At 45.7% G+C, this 21,194-nt stretch overlaps 1 protein-coding gene across 4 annotated transcripts in view; it reads left to right on the top strand.

The window, feature by feature from the left end:
• COASY (Coenzyme A synthase) overlaps positions 1 to 21,194 on the top strand; it is a 133,445-nt gene that overhangs the window by 18,011 nt on the left and 94,240 nt on the right. For 3 of the 4 annotated variants that reach the window (XM_085620390.1, XM_085621150.1, XM_085620535.1), the window contains exon 2: positions 19,674 to 20,353. In XM_085620390.1, the coding sequence (XP_085476516.1) occupies positions 19,696 to 20,353 (658 nt within the window). In that variant the 5' untranslated portion in view covers positions 19,674 to 19,695. Of the gene's footprint in view, positions 1 to 17,878; positions 18,046 to 19,673; positions 20,354 to 21,194 lie in introns of those variants that run through there. The other variant, XM_085621910.1, reaches the window with a different exon arrangement.

Genomic DNA, 21,194 nt, shown 5'->3' on the forward strand with positions numbered 1-21,194 from the left:
TTTTGGGCCCAGTTTACCCACCCCCTTTAGCCGTAGGTATTTTGTAGCCAACCACACCCGGTCTCCTACCTGATAACTAGGTGCCTGGCTTCTCTTTTTATCAGCGTAGTGTTTATGTGTGGTTTGTGCTTCCTGTAGCTGGTTTCTTGCTTCTTTAAGCACTATTCGGAGATGATCGTGGTGTTCTTTTATAGTGGGGTGCTTGGACTCTGCGGGCCATTCGAACAGAAGCATGTTAGGATGAAACCCATATAAGCAGAAAAATGGGGAACAACCAAGAGTGACATGATCAGCGTTATTGTAGGAGAACTCGGCTATCCAAAGTAACGGGAACCAGTCCATGGCGTTCTGGAGAGAAAAGCAGCGCAGGTATTGTTCAAGAGCTTGGTTAAGGCGTTCCGTCTTACCGTCGGTTTGGGGATGATAACTGGTTGAAAGTCTAGTGTCCACTCCCATGGTGGTGCATAACGCCTTCCAAAACCGAGAAGTAAACTGGGAGCCCCTGTCGGTGATAAGAACCCTGGGTAGTCCATGGGCCTTCAACACGTGTTGGAGTAAGGCAACTGCAAGTTCCGCCGAAGTAGGCAATCTCTTCAAGGGGATGAAGTGTCCCATCTTGGTGAGATGATCGACTACCACTAAGATGGTGGTGAAGCCGTCGCACGGGGGCATTTCCACAATGAAGTCCATCGACACTGTGTGCCGCGGGAGTGCGGGTATAGGAATGGGACGAAGCAGTCCCGTAGGTTTCGCATGGCTGGTTTTGCTCTGGGCGCAAACTGAGCAGTTTCTGATCTACTCTTTGGTGTCGTTCTTCAATGTGGGCCACCAAAAGGAACGTTCTAAGTATGCGATGGTTTTGTTTTCTCCTAGGTGTCCCCCCTAAGGTTGTGTCGTGAGCCCAAGATATTACCTGTTCTTGATGGGCCTTTTCTGGAAGGTATAACGTTTGGTTGTGGTAGAGAAAGCCTTTCTCATAGGTACGATTCTCAGGATTGTCGTTGATCCAACCTTGCTGGTCGACATGTTTGAGTGAGTCTTGCAGGTTTTCTAAAAAGGATTCCGAAAAGGTTGTTGCTAGAGTTTCGGGTTGAAAGGCTTCTACCGGGAGAATGGATGGACCGTCTGTAGTACTTTCAGGTGTGTCTTCTGTCGGGAAGGGAATGCGTGACAGGGCATCAGCCTTTCCATTTTCAGTTCCTGGTCTGGATCTAATAACAAAGTCTTAATCCGAGAAGAATAAGGACCATCGGAGTTGTCGGGGAGTGAGTGCTTTGGCGGACTTTAGGAATAGCAGGTTACGATGATCAGTGTAGATCTCTACTGTATGACTGGCCCCCTGGAGGTAGTGTCGCCATCTTTTTATGGCGAGGAGTTCTTTGTCCGTAATGGAGTAATTGATTTCGCAAGGAGTAAGTTTTTTGGAGTAATATGCCACCGGATGTATTTGTCCCGTTTCTGGGTGTCTTTGGGAGAGGATTCCTCCTAAGGCGAATTGGGATGCATCTGTCTCTACGATATACGGCAGACTGGGATCGGGGTGTCGTAGTATGGGAGCTTGGGTGAAACGGTTCTTCAGCTCCTGAAAGGCTCGTTCTGCTTCTGAATCCCATACAAAGGAGGTATTCTTTCGGAGTAGACGTGTGATGAGGTGGATAATCCTCGAGAAATCCTTAATAAAGCGTCTATAATAATTGGCGAAGCCAAGGAAGCTTTGGATCGCTTTGGTATTACTCGGTGCTTTCCAGAGAGTGATGGCCTCCACTTTTCCTGCGTCCATCTGAAATCCTTGGGCGTTGATGACATAACCCAGGAACGCTATCTCGGTCACGTGAAAAAGACACTTTTCCAATTCGGCATACAGGGAATGTTGCCTGAGTCTGTCCAGTACAATTTTGACATGCTCCACATGTTCCTGGATGGTCTCGGAGTAGATGAGGATATCATCTATATAGACTATGCAGATGGTTTCCAACAACCCCCGCAGCACTTCGTCCATGAAATATTGGAATGCGACGGGGGCATTGCATAGACCAAAAGGCATAACCTGGTACTCATAGAGTCCAAATTTGGTCCTGAAGGCCGTCTTCCACTCATCCCCTGTTTGGACCCTAACCATGTGGTATGCTCCTCGAAGATGCAATTTTTCGTAAAACTACACGCTCCTTTTAATTGGTCCAAGAGAACGGGTATTAGGGGCAGTGGATATCGATTTTTGACTGTAATCCTGTTGATTGCCCGATAGTCAATGCAGGTTCTTAATTCATCGCAGTCCTTCTTCGATATAAAAAAAAAGGGGGGAAGACGCGGGGGACGATGAGTGCCGGATAAACCCGGAAGCAAGGTTTTCGTCCAGATAATTCTTCAGGTACCGGGTTTCAGGCTCGGTGAGGGCATACACCCGACTACAGGGTATGTTTGCTCCTGGTTGGAGGTCAATACGGCAATCGTATGACCGATGGGGGGGGGGCAAACGTGTGGCTTTTTCTTTGTCAAAGACGTTTCGATACTCCTGATATTAATCCGGTAGAGTGGTAGCGCAGCAGTAGGTGGCTTCTTCACATCCTTCCGCCAACAAACCTGCCAATGGACCGTTCTCCCTCACTGTGAGTTCAGATCCCGCAAGGCAGTGTTCTCGGCAGTACTCTGAGGTAAGGGATATGGATCGTTCCGGCCATCGGATAACGGGGTCATGCAGGGTGAGCCATGGCATTCCCAGTATGAGGCAGAAGTGAGGAGCATCAATGAGGTCAAATTGCAAAGTTTTGTGGTGATTCCTTCCCACCCGCATCTGGAGGGGAACGGTGTGATATCGGACGGGCCCTGAGGTAAGGGGTTTCCCATCCACCGCTTTTACGACCTCAGGGGCTTGTTTCCGTATATACTGAACTCCGATGGCACGGGCATAGTGTTGATCGATGCAATTCCCCGTGGCACCTGAATCCAGGAGGGGCGCCACCTCCACGGTAGTGGTGGGTCCGGTCCATAAGGTGATACACACATTCAGATGCGCTACAGACGGCTGGATGGTGTTGGCAAGAGAGGCTGAGACCTTTTCTATGTTTGGACCCAAGGCAGAGGTTTCCTTCTGTCTTGGGCGATCTAGTTTTCCGTCGGTGGGAGAAGGGCTGCGGCTTGTTTAAGGGAAGGGTTTGGTCTGTCCGATGCGTTGGCTCTGGCACGACACTCTCGGATGAAGTGTCTGCTCTTCCCGCAATATAAGCAGAGCTTTTGTTGCCGGCGTTTTTCTTTCTCTTCTAGCGTTAGCGGTCCTCGCAGTCCCCCTAGTTGCATCGGCTCTGTCCCTTCGTTCGGTCTTGTCGGAAGGTCAGTCGAGGCCTTGGAGCGTATCGGAGGAAAACGTACCTCGGTTCTTCCTTTCTCTCCGTTTCGTTCTTGTAAACGATGGTCCAACTGGACCGTAAGATCTATCAGTTCCTCACAGGTATTTGGCAACTGGACAACTTGGGATAGAACGTCTTTTAATTCGCCCCTTAAGCCTTGGAAGAACAACGTTGTCCTCTTTTCTTGGGGCCAATCCGTTTCTACCACGAGGCGATTAAAGGATGTGATATATGTGAGCAAGTCCTGTGATCCCTGTCGAAGGGTTAGGAGTTCTCTATCAAGAGACATCATATGGGATTTGCGGTCGAATAATTTTCTCATTTCCTTGCAAAAGTCTTGAAAATTATGGAGCATTGGATCGTTGCGTTCCATCAAAGGAATGGTCCAACTGGCGGCATTCCCTCCCATGTATGACATCATAAAGGAGGTTTTAGCCTCATTGTCCTGGAATACTGACGGATGGCATAAAAAATGAAGCCTACTCTGGTTCAAGAAGATTTCGAATTTTTTGGGATCCCCGAAGAATCGCTCCGGAGGAGCAAGAGGAATGCTTTGTGTCTGTAGTACATGGACCGTTAGAACTGTGCCGTCATGGGGAGCTGTAGTAGAGGGCATGGAAAAAGTTCCTGGACCCTGTGCCCCACCCCCGGGTGCTGGTGAAGTGGTAGTGAGTGGAGGGGGAAGCGTCCACTCCTTGATATACGACACTTTTCCTTTCTCCTGTCGGGAAATGCATGCCACCTCCCTACGCAGCGTCCCCAGTTCCTTTTTTAGTTCTTGATTTTCTAAGCGTGAGGTATGTACCTCTTGCTGTAAAGCCGCAAGGCTCTCAAGCAATGAGTTCAGGACCATATTGGTGTCCATCGCCCGGGCTGCCTAAACTACTTGGGCTTGACAATCTGTCGTGACAGATATAGAAGCCCCACTGTGCAAAATCCACTAACCTGACTAGAAGGCAGCAGGGACGATGTCAGAAGAAAGTTCCTTCCTTCCCGAAAGCGCGTCGTTCCCCAGAGAGGAGTAAACTACTCTGTGGACAGACGCCCCCCCCCCCCGGGGGAGAAGGGAATAACAAGGGATGGCTCTGTGAGGCGCTTCTTGAGAGCTGCTCTGAAGAGTCTCAGGTTCCGCTGGCGTGTCGTGGGAGAACTGCACCAACTGAAAAGGAACAAAGGCAGGCGTTAAGGAGAAAGAACGTAGTCTCTCCTGTGGGGCCTACTACCCTATTTCACAAGGGATTCCTTTTCCCCACCCTTCCTACCTGAAAGCGAGATGGTTTGATCGACGGAACCCCCTTCTTATCTGTGGAGTCGTCAAAGGGAAAATGAACAGAAAGTCTGGTGCAGGATCCTCCTTGTACTGGTGGCTCCAGGAGGGGAATGCGTCCCAACAGAGAAGTCTGTTCCTCACTCACGCTGTTCTCAGCACAGCGTGGTGTAGCTGCTCAATATGGCTTCAAAGTGAGTCCCCTCTCTGATAATAGCCTGGGTAAACGCGTTAAAAAGCACGCGTGAAAGGGCCTAAGGGCGGTTCCCAGCTCATTCCGGGAAAAAAGGAGAAACAAGGGTCTCGCACTCGCGAGGAGCCCTACCTGATCCTTTGTCGATTATTTCGTGAAAGTCTCGGAAACAGGCGCCCGACCTCCGGCGGGGAAGCACCATCCGCCTGGCGCTGGCGCGTAGTTCAGAATGTCTCGAACGGGAAGCCTCTCAGTGAACGGGGTCCTGGAAGGATGAAACACGCCCGACCTCCGGCGGGGAAGCACCGTCCGCCTGGCGTGCGTTGGTTGAATCGGAACGGGAAAGATTGTCAAGCCCCGTTTCCTGGAACAGGCGGGGCTATATAGCCGCCCAATCCGTAAGCACGCTAGTTCTGGCGCTGCGTGGGAGAGAAAAGGGGTGTTCTGGGAAGCGTAGTTTTGAGGCCGGGTTGTTGGTAGCCGTACTTCACGCAGGTCATGACACTCTCACTGAGCCAATTAATGCAAATGATAATATTTCCTGTTATCCTTGTTTCATGAAACACAAAATAAAGTTATTTTATCTGTCAGAGGTGCAGCTTCGAGACACAGTTGTGACCATCAGCGCCAGATGTGGTTTCTCGCTGTAAGCGAGAGGCGCTCTCCCTTGTGTGCCCGCCCCTCTTCTTCCCTCTTCTCCATTGGCTGGCCTCTTAAATGCTGGTCAGCCTTTGGAGAAGAGCTTTGTCTCTCCAAACAAGCCCCGTCTTTTTCCGATTCGGGGACGTGTTTTCACTTCTTTTGCTTTTTTTAAGCCCCGTCCCTCTCCGCCCCATTTACACTTGGTGGGCGTGTTTTTTTTTTGCTTTTTTTTAGCGTCGGAAGATTCGTCCATTTGTGCGCGGTCGGAGCGGGACGTGGGGTCGCCTCTTCCTTGCTGCTGGATCGGCGTTTCAAGTCCGGTGAGTAAAAGCGTTAAGGTAACAATGTTGTTCCTGCTTGCATTTCACATGGTTCACGGGCGGCAGAGAAGTAACAGGACTCTGTCTTTTCCTTCTTACTAGAAGAAAAATACAGTGTCCGCATCTGCTCTGCCGCTTCAGCTGCCCCCCCCCCCACTCTTTCCCCTCCTCCTCACCCCTCAAGCTCGGCGTTCGAGGACGGGCGGCAGAGAAGTAACAGGACTCTGTCTTTTCCTTCTTACTTAGAGAAGGAAAATACAGTGTCCGCTTCTGCTCTGCCGCTTCAGCTGCCCCCCCCCCCACTCTTTCATTCCTCCCTCTCTTTCTGTCTAGCAGTTCTTCTCTTACTGAAAACCTTGACTTCAAGATGGGGTTCTCACTCTCTTTCCTCTACTTTCTTTTATTTGCGCACCCTGTGAAATGGATCCAAAAAAGAAAATAATTTTTGCTGGAAATGTCGTATTTTAATTCTAAGGTGCAGCATCTGGAATAAAGGGTTAAAAATATGAAAAATAACTAAATAAAGTAAGACAGTGGTAGCAAACTGACCAGATTGATTTTAATTAACACCCAAACACATTAGCGCTACTTTTACAGAGTTTGCCAGTGAAGCGCTATTTTTGTTTTCTTGTCTTCGCATTAAGGTAACAATGTTGTTCCTGCTTGCATTTCACATGGTTCACGGGCGGCAGAGAAGTAACAGGACTCTGTCTTTTCCTTCTTACTTAGAGAAGAAAATACAGTGTCCGCTTCTGCTCTGCCGCTTCAGCTGCCCCCCCCACTCTTTCATTCCTCCCTCTCTTTCTGTCTAGCAGTTCTTCTCTTACTGAAAACCTAGACTTCAAGATGGGGTTCTCACTCTCTTTCCTCTACTTTCTTTTATTTGCTCCCCTGTGAAATAGATCCAAAAAAGAAAATCATTTTTGCTGGAAATGTCGTATTTTAATTCTAAGGTGCAGCATCTGGAATAAAAGGTTAAAAATATGAAAAATAATTAAATAAAGTAACAGTGGTAGCAAACTGGCCAGATTGATTTTATTCACACCCAAACATTGTCGTGTTATTTTAATGCAGCGTGTGTTTGCGCAAGAGCGCTTCATTCTTCGAGGCGCTGTGGGCCGTGCCCTGCCGTGTTATTTTAATGCAGCGTGTGTTGGCGCGAGAGCGCTTCATTCTTCGAGGCACTGTGGGCCGCGCCATGCCGTGTTATTTTAATCCAGCGTGTGTTTGCGCAAGAGCTCTTCATTCTTCAAGGCGCTGTGGGCTGTGCCCTGCAGTGTTATTTTAATCCAGCGTGTGTTTGCGCAAGAGCGCTTCATTCTTCAAGGTGCTGTGGGCCGTGCCCTGCCGTGTTATTTTAATGCAGCTTGTGTTTGCGCTTAGGTCTTCGAAGCGCTGTGGGCCGTGCCCTGCAGTGCTATTTTAATGCAGCTTGTGTTTGCACGAGAGCGCTTAGGTCTTCGAGGCGTTGCTCGTGTTCGCCTCTCTGCTAGCTGGACCTGTCCTTGACCAGGGCTGTGTGCTCCTTGGAGGTCTTCATTGGAAGTGTTTGGCAGTTTGTTTGAGCCGGGGCTGTGATGGATGCTGTAGTTTCTGAGTGTGATGCTGCGCAGGAGCCAAGGACCGGAGTCTTGTGCGTCTGCTCTCGACCTTGTCTCCAGCTTCATCTTATTTTACGTTTGATGCAGAGTGGCTCTGTGTATGTGGGTGGCTCTGTTTGTGTGGGTGGCTTTGTGTGTGTGGGTGCAAATGCAATAGGTCTCGCATTTGAGAGTGTCATGAGCAATGCCAATAGCTCTAACTTTAACAATGCCGAGACCATTGCATTGTAAATGCTTGTTCTCTCTGTTCCTGCCTTTTTCTCTCTGTTCCTGCCTTTTTCTCTCTGTTGCTGCCTTTCTCTCTCTGTTCCTGCCTTTCTCTCTCTGTTCCTGCCTTTCTCTCTCTGTTCCTGCTTTTCTCTCTCTGTTCCTGCTTTTCTCTCTCTGTTCCTGCTTTTCTCTCTCTGTTCCCGCATTTTTCTCTCTCTGTTCCCGCATTTTTCTCTCTCTGTTCCCACATTTTTCTCTCTCTCTCTGTTCCTGTCTTACTCTCTGTTCCTGTCTCTTTTTCTCTCTTCCTGTGTCTTTTCCACACATTCTCTTTTTGCCAGCTGCCATATACCCTGGGGAGTTGTGGACGGGGGCACCGGTCGTCGACCTTCAAAAATTGGCCTCCAGTGACCCAATCTCCACCCCGCCTGCCGGGAAATGCCTGCTGATTTAAATGGCCAATCCATCCTCGGCGATTGTGCATCATAAGTGCACTCAGATTTTTAGCCTGGAACTGGGCTCGGCCCACAATGTGAAAAGTGTTTTGGCTGCGAACAATGACGTTTCACCATTGTTGGGGTACCTCCTGTAAGTTCTACGCAGCGGAATTCCTGAGCGCTGGTCGGATGCCCAGCATCCTTTCTCTACCACTCTACAAACGTGACTACTACTTAAAGAAGTATCTATCTGCACCTCTGATTTAGAGGTAGTTTAAATCCCCCTGCCCTATTATGTACTAGGACCTTACAGGGGAGGTCATAGCAATCACAGGGGTACCCTAACGCATAGTGTTCCCTAGTGTATGTAGGTGTTTCACTGTATTCTAAGTGTCTTTTAGCATAGCATTGACTCTAGGCCTGGTTAGGCAGAGTCAGTTACTGATTACTTGTGTGTCACCCCTGAGGCGGAAGCCGGGGGCAGTGAGTGAGTGTGTTTTTAACGTTTATTCTTCTTGCACTGAAAATTGACGCTGTGTGCTGTGCTAAGGCTCAATTTTGTTTTCATTAGCGCCCGCTCGCTTACTTTTAAAAAGCGCTCCTATGCATTTTGCACTTGCCTATTGCCCGCTCCTACCTCAGCTCTTGTCCACGCCCGGTAGATCCGGTGCTGAGTAGAGACGAGGGTCGTCGCCATCTTGGGAGAAGGCAGGGGTAGCGCTCTAGTCGCGGCTGCCTCCCGCCCTCCCGGACTACATAAACCTCTCCCTCCACTCCCACACAGATTACTTGTGTGTCACCCCTGAGGCGGAAGCCGGGGGCAGCGAGTGAGTGTGTTTTTAACGTTTATTCTTCTTGCACTGAAAATTGACGCTGTGTGCTGTGCTAAGGCTCAATTTTGTTTTCATTAGCGCGCGCTCGCTTAGTTTTAAAAAGCGCTCCTTCTGTGCATTTTGCACTTGCCTATTGCCCGCTCCTACCTCAGCTCTTGTCCACGCCCGGTATATCCGGTGCTGAGTGGAGACGAGGGTCGTCGCCATCTTGGGAGAAGGCAGGGGTAGCGCTCTAGTCGCGGCTGCCTCCCGCCCTCCCGGACTACTTAAACCTCTCCCTCCACTCCCACACAGATTACTTGTGTGTCACCCCTGAGGCGGAAGCCGGGGGCAGTGAGTGAGTGTGTTTTTAACGTTTATTCTTCTTGCACTGAAAATTGACGCTGTGTGCTGTGCTAAGGCTCAACTTTATTTTCATTAGCGCGCGCTCGCTTACTTTTAAAAAGCGCTCCTTCTGTGCATTTTGCACTTGCCTATTGCCCGCTCCTACCTCAGCTCTTGTCCACGCCCGGTAGATCCGGTGCTGAGTAGAGACGAGGGTCGTCGCCATCTTGGGAGAAGACAGGGGTAGCGCTCTAGTCACGGCTGCCTCCCACCCTCCTCTCCTCCTATAAAATGCTCATTGCTCCCCGACGGCGCAGCGGGCGCGCTGGCAGCGCGCCGAAGGCAAGCCCGTCTGCTCCCGTCCGCGACCGGTCGGGACCCGGGGCCACAAACCCTGCCTCTGCCTTCATTTACAACTCTGGCCAGCTTCGCTCTTGTCAGGGTCCGTGGTCTCTTAGTCCGATCACGTGCAGTCGCATTCAGGCTTTGAACATTGCTGCCCCCTCCGTTTCCCCCCTGTCATTGCCCTGCTCTGTCAGCAGGCTACTGTTTCCCTCGCACACTCTCCTCTCCCCCCCCTCCCCACCTGTCCCCCGTTGGCGGCCTCTGCCTTCCTTCTCAATACCCGCTCAGCAGGCAGGCATCAGCTAGAGCTCTACAATTTTCTGAACACCGAGCTCCCTGATTTCCTATTTTTGACGGAAACCTGGTTCTCCGCCGATTCCCAGCCCAATGTTCTATCTGCTCTCCCCGATTCGTATTACATACTTCGGGCTGATCGCCCTGATGAGAAGGTCGGTGGGGGCGTGGCATTGATTATCCGGTCCTCTATTCAGTTCCAGCCCCTGCCCTTTCCTCTTATACCCAAAATTGACTTTGTCGTGGCCCGTTCGGTTAACCTGTCTTCTCCCCTCACTATAGTTCTTGTTTATTGGCCGCCTTACACAACGCCCCATTTTTTACCCGATCTACAGGAACTTCTAGCTACCCTTGTGGTCAATAATTCGTCAGTCCTCTTGCTGGGCGATTTTAATTATTGGCCTGGCGACCCTAGGGAAGATCACGCCTCCAAAGACTTCTCCGACACTCTCCGTTGTCTCAATTTCATCCCCCATATTCACGCCCCCACTCACGTTCATGGTCACATTCTTGACCAGATTTGGTCAGCCAATCTGGTCCTTTCTCCGACCACTATTCTTCCTTGTACCTGGTCAGATCATTGCTTAATCTCCTTTTCTATTGATTTAGCAGTTATTGACAAGTCTCCCCTGCCCAAGAACGTCCTTGCCCGTAATTGGAATCGGCTTGATTTCAATTCCCTTCATTCTTCTCTGACAAAATCTTCTCCGGACCTATCGGCCCTTCCCCTCGACCTTCAAGTGGACGCCATTAACACCTGGCTCTCCACCTCTTGTGATCGGATTGCACCGCTCAGGACGGTCAAAGCCTGTCGCCTCCATGAAGCCAATAAATGGTTCTCTAACGATCTTAAAATTCGTAAACTGGCTCTCCGCCAGTCAGAGCGCCAGTGGAGGCGCAACTACTGTCCCGCCCTGAGGGATCAATACCGGTCCGCTTTAACCAACTACCAGAGAGCGATCCTTTCAGCCAAATCAGATTATTTCTCTGGCAAAATTTTATTTGCGGCCAACAAACCTAAGGAGATTTTCTCTGTCGTCCATAACCTGGCCGCATCTGATAGAGTCAATCCCAATCTCACCCCTTCACATACTCTTTGTCTTTCTCTCAATGACTATTTCTTTGATAAGCTCACTAATATCAAATTGAATATCCCATTACCATCTTCTCAACCTCCCCCTTTTTCTTCTCCCTTTTTGACCTCTTCTCTCGCCCATTTCCCCCCCATCTCAAAAGAATCTTTTTTGATTCTGCTCATGAAGGTCAAATCGGGCTCTCCTGCCGACTGTGGACCGGCTCGCGTCTTAGAGAGCTTCTTGCTGGTTGCCCTGACCCCCCTCTGTTTCTCTTAAATTCATCTATTTCTCAGGGATTAGTGCTGTCTCAATTCAAATCAGCCACGGTCATCCCTATCTTAAAAAAACCTGGGTCCGACCCTACCCTCCCATCTAATTTTAGGCCCATCTCCCTGCTTCCGTATTTAGGCAAGATCCTTGAGAGCCATAATACTTCTTGCCTGTCAACATATATTGAGGATAACCATCTCTTGGCTTCCCACCAAGCTGGCTTCCGCCCGGTTCATTCGACCGAAAAAGGGGTTCTCTCTGTCCTGGACGAGCTCAAGAACAAGGCGGATTCCAACTGCCCCCAAGCCTTGGTGCTTCTTGATCTATCCGCCGCCTTTGACACGGTCGACCATTCCATCCTTCTCGATCGTTTCAGGGCGGCGGGCATCCAGGGCACCGCCTTTTCTTGGCTCGCGTCATTCATCCAAGGCCGGTCGCAGGCTGTCCAGCTTTCTGGTTTCTCTGCCCCGCCGCGCGCGGTGTCTTGTGTGGATCCCCAGGGTTCCTCCCTTTCCCCTCTCCTTTTTAACCTCTATATCTACCCTCTCATTGCCTCTTTGCTCAATATGGAGGTCTCCGTATATAATTACGCGGATGACCTCCAGTTAATATTCGATCTTTCTTCCTCTCCCAATCCTCTTCTCAAATTTCAAACTACACTTGTTTTTATTTCTGACTGGATGAGTTTAAACCACCTTAAACTCAATCCGGATAAAACGGAGTTGATCCTGACTGGTGGGACCTCTAGCCCTTGGTCCTCTGCCTTCTGGCCCCCCAGCCTTGGCTCCCCCCCGGCCCCTTCTGTTTCAGTCAGAACCCTTGGCATGCGCCCTCAGATCAGCTCCGTTGTCTCTTCTTGTTTCTTATCCCTCCGGATTATCCGTAAGATCTCTTGTTTCTTTTCCCTGGATGCCCTTAAAATTATTATTTTAGCCATGGTTCTCTCTCGTTTGGATTATGGCAACTGTCTCTATGTGGGTGTCCCCGCCTACGAGTTGCGGCGCCTCCAGACCATCCAGAATCAGTCGGCTCGCCTTATCTACCAACTCCCCAAATTTCATCACTCTTTTCCCCTTCTCAAATCCCTTCACTGGCTTCCCATTCTGCATCGCACCCTTTTCAAAATGGGATGCATAGTTTTCATGGCCCGCGCCCGCACTGCTCCTTTCTTTATCAACTCGTTGGCCACTCCTTACACCCCCAGTCGCACACTTCCCTCCTCCAGCCAGGCTCTTCTCATCGTCCCCCGTTTCCGTAAGTCAAGAGCAGGAGGTACTAGGTTTTCTGTCCTTGCCCCCCGCTTCTGTAACGATCTTCCATTCTCTATTAGATCTATTGCCACCTACTCACATTTCAGGAAGGCACTCAAGACTCACTTGTTTGCCCGAGCGTTTCCTTCTCACTGACCTCCCTTGCCTTTCCCTCTGCCCTGCGTAATCTATTAGCGCCAGGAAACCGCTTGGTCACAGTGCGCTCTACAAGTACTTTCAACTTCAGTTACCACCAGTACCAGTCAGTAAAAAGTTGGGGGCACAGGATGACTTTGAAACAAGGCCCCTTTCTGCACCTTTGTTGGTTCTTTCTGCATATCTCTTTCTGCACTTTTCTTCATCTTTCTTGGACGTCTGTTGCCTCTTTCTGCATTTCTCTTGCTTCTTTCTGCACGTTTCTTCATATGTCCTCCCTCTGTAGGCATAGTTAGAAATTAGCATTTAAAAAACCTTTGAAAATCACTGGAAAAAACCATAGGTTTCAGGGACGTTGTAGTTAGAAATTATCCTTTATAAAACCATTGAAATTCACTGAAAAAAAACATCGGTTTCAGGGAAGTTATAGTTCGAAATTAGCATTTAAAAAACCATATAAATTCACTGTAAAAAACCATAGGTTTCAGTGACATTATAGTTAGTTGGGCATTTTACTCGTACAAAACCAGAGAAATTCGGCTGTTATAGTTAGTTGAGCTAACTATAATTCGCGCCCCCGAAGTGCGCTGCTGATGACGTCACATATTACATAATTCACGACATGGTCAGTGACATCACTGATGACATCTCAAATGACATCACTGATGACATCATCCACTTGATGATCTGATGCACCTCCTCACACACTAATATAATCTTTGATACACCCACTCTAAAATGCAAACTACCATTTTCGAAACCATAGACACACCAATACCAGTTACTACATACCCACTCACTGATTACTAGGTATACAGACGCGTCCACTCATTCACCCATACAGTCACTCATACATGCAGTCACTCATCAATACAGCACTATCCTTTGCACTCATACACCTATACAGACAGTCACACATCGCCACTCATCCATAGTTACTCACACACCTAGTCTATCATGCAAAGAATCATTCACACTCCCATTTATTCACCTATATAGTTGTACACACCACCTCACTTATTCGTTTAGATACTAACACATACCTACTGTCTCATACAATCACTGATACAAGCACACACTCATCCATACAGCCACTCTCACAATCACTCTCTCACATATAGTGATTTATATACTCCAACACTCACATATGTAGTTACTCACACATGTACCACTGACACTCCATTCACTCACTAACACCCATTCACCCACCCATACAGCCCCTCACAAATGCACTCTTGAACCCATACACCCAGTGAATTACCCACTCACACATCTATGCACAGAGTCACACACCTCCCACCCACACAGACACTCAGGCACCCATACAGATGCTCAGACAACCAATCAATAACCCATATAGACACTCATGTAGCTACTCACCAACCCATGCAGCCACTTACACACCAACTGACAGACTGATACAGACATTTTCACAGTTTACTCACTAACCCATGCATTCAGTAAGACACGTTTAATCACTCACTCATACAGTCAGTCACGCACCTGCTAAATCATCCATTCAGACACTCATACACCCACTCATACTTCAATACACCGTCGTATATATTATATATATAAACATATTTAAACTTTGCAGAAACACAGTTACTGGATGATGTCATCAGTGATGTCACTGACCATGTCATAAATGATGTAATATGTGATGTCATCAGCAGTGCATTGCAGGGGTGCGAGTTATAGTTAGCTCAACTAACTATAATGGCCGAATTTCTCTGGTTTTGTACGAGTGAAATGCCCAACTAACTATAACGTCCCTGAAACCTATGGTTTTTTCAGTGAATTTCAAAGGTTTTTTAAATGATAATTTCTAACTATAACGTCCCTGAAACCGATGTTTTTTCCAGTGAATTTCAAAGGTTTTTAAAATGATAATTTCTAACTTTAACTTCTCTGAAACCTATGTTTTTTTCGGTGAATAGATGTGTGTGTGTTCAGTAGATTCTGAGAAAATAGCCTTTAAATCAATATATATATCTGAGCCAGCTTACGGTGCGCTTACCGTACGCGTACGGTGACGTGCGCGAGCGCGATTCTGATTGGCCGTTAGATCTTAGTAAACATTCGAATCGGTCGAAACCAGGAAGCGGCGGCCGCCATTTTCTCTCTCGCACTCTGACAGGGGGTTGAAAAACAAAGTGCAAAAACATGTAAAGGGGCTGTTTAGACAGCTCCCAAGCACCTAGCCATGTCGAGGGATTCCCCAACGATCCCCCAAGTGAAAAAAGGCAATTTTAATTTTTTCGAAAATTTCGACGATTACGCTTACCGTACGCGTACGGTAATAAATAATAATAATAAAAAAAATATCCACATTCTCCCCACCCCGTGTTCAAATGGTGCCCGAAGGGCATTTGTGCATTGTTTATCACGCCAAAATAAAACATACATTTTACCTGTCACAAGGATGCTCATCATATGTCTTCCATGTGCGCACGGTGCGCGAAGCGCATCGTGCGTTCATGGCCCATCTAGCGTAACGTGGGCACGCGGTGCGCGAAGCGCACCGCGTGCTCACTGTGCGCGCACGGAACGAACTGCGTTAAGTGGGCGCGCACGCCACAAATGGCGTGAAGTAACTTGGCATTTAAAAAAACGTACAAATTCACTGAAAAAACCATAGGTTTCACACACGTTATAGTTAGGAATTAGCATTTAAAAAACCTTGCAAATTCACTGAAAAAACCATAGGTTTCACACATGTTATAGTTAGCTGGACATTTTACTGATAAAAAACCAATGAAATTCCCCCGTTATAGTTACTGTAGGCAACTATAACTCACGCGACCGTAATCCTCTGCTGATGACATATGTGTCTTTATGAAAAAAAAATATTTGTAATATATGTATAGCTAAAATTTAATGGAAGAAGAAATGGGCAAATAAGTGTCTAAATACAGTATTAGCATCAGCAGAGGATTACGGTCGCGTGAGTTATAGTTGCCTACAGTAACTATAACGGGGGAATTTCATTGGTTTTTTATCAGTAAAATGTCCAGCTAACTATAACATGTGTGAAACCTATGTTTTTTTCAGTGAATATATATATATATTCTTAAAATGAACTATATGGAGACTCTAGAAACCCACGTGAAATGTTGGTGGAGATTCATTGATGACCTCTTTATGGTATGGCAGGGCACTGAAGAGTCAGCACTAAAATTTATTGAATCTATTAACATCAATGATCTAAATCTTAACTTTACCGCCAACATTAGCAAAACCAGTGTGGTGTTTCTTGATGTTGAACTTGTTGTTAACCAAGATAAATTAGATACCAGACTCCACAGAAAACCCACGGCAGGGAATGCTATTCTCCATGCCAAAAGCGCACACCCAAAACACTTAGTGCAAAGCATTCCCTATGGGGAGTTACTGCGAATCAAACGCATCTGCAGTAACGTTAACGATCTAGAAACAGCACAAATGGAATGTTTGACTAGATTTAGAGAGCGAGGTTACAGCAAAACATGTCTGACTAAAGCTCTAAATGAAAGCAACTTGAAAACAAGGGATAATCTGCTTAAGCAAAAAAACAGAGAGGGCAGAACGGATATGTCAGACAGCAAATTCAGATTTATCTTGGAATATAACCAACAAGAGTCAAAAGTACGCAAAATTATCAATAAGAACTGGTATCTAATCAAACAGGATCCGGTTATAGGAGATACAATTCCCAAAAAACCATCTATAACATACAAAAGAAATACCTCAATGAAAGGCACTTTGGTGGACAACGATCCCTGTGGCCTTACAGCCAAGGGATCATGGCTAGCTCAAAGGTCCGGATTTTACAAATGCAAAACATGCAGGGCTTGTCAGTTTGGGGTAACAACCACCGAATATGCAACCCCCTTCGGTGGACCAAACAAACTTATTACAAAGGCCCTAAATTGTAAAACCGAATTTGTCATCTATGTGTTGGAATGTCCGTGTAAGTTAAAATATATTGGTAGTACCATCTTACAAGGGCACAAACGCATACTCCAACACATAAGGGCCATCAAAAATCATGATCAGGCATATCCGGTGGCCCGCCATTTTCACGAGCAGCACGACGGAGATCCAAAGGATCGTAAATATTTCCTATTGGACTCAGTCCCTAAAAACAAACGGGGAGGTAACAGGGAAAAAACCCTTCGCATCCTGGAAATGAACTACATTTTAAATTTAGATACCAAACAACCCAATGGACTCAACAGCTCTGATGAACTCCATGCTAGTCTGTAAGATCAATCAATATGGTCCAACAGCATTGACACCAAATAAGTAACTAAAAATGCTCCTCAAATACACTCCGGGGATCATTTTGAATGAAATAACAAACCAACATTGCAAAAAAAGATAAAACAATATTTGCAAAAAGAGACCCCAGTAACTAAAATATTGGACATTTGGAACAATATGAAAGTTACTGACATCTTTCTAACGATTTTACCTGCTGAAAAACTCCCTCCCCTAGTGAACTGTTTTGAACCACTTTTTTAGATTAGTTTTAGGCACTTAGCACTTTTTGTATCAGCACTTAGTTGTGGACACTTATGGGTGTTTTCTTTATTCTATAAACACAATAACATCATCTAAGTTGATTTGAATAGTAAACAAAGACACTAGACATTGCTCAGAATAAAGTCCCAGACCAAGGCGTATGAATTAACAACGCCCAGACTCAATAATATCCCTGTGGAATACCAGCAAAGGTAACCCATTATATGGCAATGATTAAAAGCAAATCATTTATTGAATTCAGCCAATACTCAATATAAATTCCAATTTAGCAAATAGAATGAGCATTCAAGGCGGATTGAACAAACTAGAATTTATCCAATGATGTAAACTTTTATGCATGTATTTATTTATTTATTTATAATAATAATTTTAACATGCAACGTGACGCATTTAATCACCATATACAAACTGGGCTTTTACGGATGTTTTAAAGATGTATTTTAAACATAAAATTGTGTTTTATTTGCATTTTATTAAATATTTATTTATTTATTTATTTATTTAAACAATTGCAAATTTGCACATACTGCCTTGTACCCTCTGTGTGTCATCAAAATAAAATCTGAAACCTCAATTTAAATGATTTTAAATTGTGATGACAACATATATGAGCAATGCAGATAGATGTCTTTTACTAGCCTCAAATTATTGTTTGTGATGATGTTAAGATACAAACACAAGTATAACACATAAAGTTAATGTGGAAAAAACGAAACAAACAAACAAAAAAGAAAAAAACCAAACTGAAAAAAAGTGTATAACCTATAAAAAGTATCTCTATTGTCAAAGGCGCGTCATGTGATCAAGTCCCCAGGGAGGGACGAAACGCGTAATGGCTGCCGTTCCTGTTGTGTGAACTTTTCAATAAACTGAGCGGTATTACAAGAGGATTCTGTGGTCCGTGCTCTTTGTTTCCAGTATCCAGAAGGAAGGAAATGTGGAAAAGGAGTTTTAAGGTGATATATATATATGTGTGTGTGTGTGTGTTTTGCACTCGTCTGCAGCTTTTAAAATAAAAGGGTCAATTAGATGGATTGCGCCTATGTGTAAGTCCCTAAGAACTAGAGCCCTAAGCATAAAATACAAAATCACAAGAAAACCCCTGAGAACTCACTTAGTCAAATCCACATGAGGCAAGTGTTCCAAGGTGCACAAAATAAATGGTTAAATGAAAGGAGAACAAGGTTAACCACCTCAAAAATATTTTAAGTATACAATCAGTAAGCACTCGGACATGGAGTCTCCTCTAAAGGAATATGGCAAACATCCCAAAACACCATGATTTATACTCCTAAAACAGTACAAGCCATTCATCATTCAGAAGATTCACTGCATCACTTACTAAAGCCCTCCCAAACTAAATAGTTGATTAGCACTTACATACATGTGGAAATGACAACAGCTGGTTGAAAATATGGATAGGACACACTTCTGCAAAGAAGGCAAAAACTGTGACCCAATATGTGTGTGTTCCTCCAGCAAGAGAGGAAAGTCTCCTATGCGAGCTCACAAATTGTTACATCTCCACAGAACAAGGCACATTCAACTATTTAATGAAATAAAGGATTACATTATATAAACAAAACCATGAACACAGTGCAATTTTTTAAAATACATGTTTTAGCTGAATCCAGGCTAGGCCCAATCAGTTAGTTTTGCGGCTTACTTATGCTAACTTAAGCAACCATAGAATGTTAAATGCAATGTATTTACACTATTTACGACTCATCCATGTTAAAGAAACAGATAAAATGTATTAATGAAACGAATAAAGTTAATGAATTCTAAAATTACTTCTTCATTTTTCATTAAAAGTTTATTTATGCATACAAGTCAAATTTACATGCACAAACAGTTTTATGAAAGAAGGCATGATATTTTTGATCTTCTTCAGATTATTAGCTATCTTTTCAAAACACCATCGGGCTTTAGAACAACGGAAGATGAATTCTTTTTTTTTAAGGATCTGGATGTCCCAGTTTTGCACTTGCATTTAGAACAATGACTGATACACATCTTGTTTTTATATGTCTGCTGATGAAAGAGCCATTTTCCACTGGCCAATGAGTGCAGATGTCTGTGCAAAATTATACTTCCTGGGTGTGTAGTTCTATAAGGTGCACCATGTAGTCTTTGAGCTGTGTTTGAATACTGACAGGGCTAACTCATCGTTCATCTTTGTGAAACTAAACAATTAAGTTCAGTTGTATTATAAAGATACAAAATGGGTAGCAGAGGTTCCATGTTGGTAATAAAATACAGCTAAGATTAGTTCTTTAATCCTGCTTACCATCAAAGAGTAACAAGGCAATCGCATGATTAATACTGAACTATTCCCTTGGGAAGAGGGGGCGGGAACAGAGCAAAGGATATAGGCAGCAGTCTTTTTGCAGATAGGTGTTGATGTCACTCCACTCTCACTCAAAGATCTGCTGAGAACCCCAAAACACTGAACTGTCAGGCAAGATATCAGCAAGTGCTGACTTTTACATTTGATGTGTATTAATGACAGTCTTTTGCTTAGACTGTATTTTTTGTATTGTCAGAGCATTTATGTATTTTTTCTTTGTGCTTCCATTTGCAGAAATAAGGCAAGGGTACTCATAATGTCAGTATTTCGTTCTGGGGTTCTGGTGCTGACATCTCCACTCTCCAGTTTGTCGCAACGAATCGTACCCATTCTGTCATCGGCTGCCAGGATCGTGCAGGATACGCTTTATGTCCATCTGCAACCAGGCCTCAGCTTCATTGACTCCACCCAGCCCAGGTCTGCCTACATCACTGCCACGCATGAGGTGTGCAACCTCATCCGGAAGGTCTACTTTGATGCTGATGTCCACAGCCACTTGGACGTTAGAGTCCTCCTCACCAATATCCGGAACCAGAATGTGAACCTGCATCCCCTGTCCTCCGTTCAGAACCTATCTCACCCTCCAGAGGTCGTTCTTACAGACTTTCAGACCAGCGATGGTGGGCAGTTTAACCCAGTAAAACAACGCTTGGAGCGTTACGCCACTAGCTGTTACAGCTGCAAACCTAACCTAATTTCAGTGTTGTTGTATCCTGAGTACATAAGGCCGGATGAGTACACTGAGATCGAGGAAGCAGAGGATGCCAGTTCCGAGGTGGAGAGCTACAGTGATGTGGTGGTGGGTGGCACCTTTGATAGACTTCACAATGCTCACAAGATCTTTCTGAGTGTCTCGTGCCTTTTAGCAGAACACCGGCTCCTCATAGGCTTATCGGATCGTGATCTTCTTAAAGGTGAGTCATTATCTTGTTCCCAAGAATCAGCAATGGCTGAGCTTTGTGTTGCTGATAACTTTGCCTGTTAAGGCCCCACGAGTGTAATATAAGGGTAAGACGGATTCAAAAAACATTTCAAATAGGTTAAGAGAATTTGTCATTATAGCTTTAGATTGATTCTCAAATATATAAGGAGGGTTGGTTCATGGCTTTGTATGCATTTGTTAGTAGTACTTTGGTACTACATTTCAGTTAGCATAAGTGCGCTTTTAGCATTTCCCTAATGTCGGCAGGCGTTTGTAGTCCAGATGGGTGGTGTCAGCAAACTGCATCAAAAGCATCTTTTCTTTTTTGTAGCTGTTGTCATAGTTGTAAATGTTTTTGTTCATCTGGTTGCTTGACAGAAACCCTTTGTAGGATTGATCCATATTAAGGACGGGCTGGGGTGGAAGTTCAAAACCGACACTGCCCTCCTCACCCACCCAGTGGAATACTGGTCAGATCACCCTCGAAGCGAGAGCAACTGGCTGAAAGAAGTCACTGAATCTTTCGGCTCCGTGGTGGCCTTCAGCTCCATTGTTGCAGTAGAAGTTAGCACTGCCTTACTAATGTGGCTGCTGGGAGAACATCCCTTCTTGCTTAGATTGTGAATGATCCTTTGCATACTTCAAGATTCCTGCCCCTTGATGTCTTAGTGGCACGTATTTGAATAAACCAAGCAGTCACTTTTCGACTGTCTAAAATGTCCTTACCCCCTACCACATCCACGCATCTCTTAACTGGGAGATTAATAGAATCCAACAAAAGTCTCTGCCCAAATGCAAACCCCAATGTCAGCCCCTCTACTCTACATACCTAG

Source organism: Triturus cristatus, chromosome 1_1 (assembly GCF_964204655.1).
Source record: "Triturus cristatus chromosome 1_1, aTriCri1.1, whole genome shotgun sequence".
In the NCBI taxonomy this organism is placed as follows: domain Eukaryota; kingdom Metazoa; phylum Chordata; class Amphibia; order Caudata; family Salamandridae; genus Triturus; species Triturus cristatus.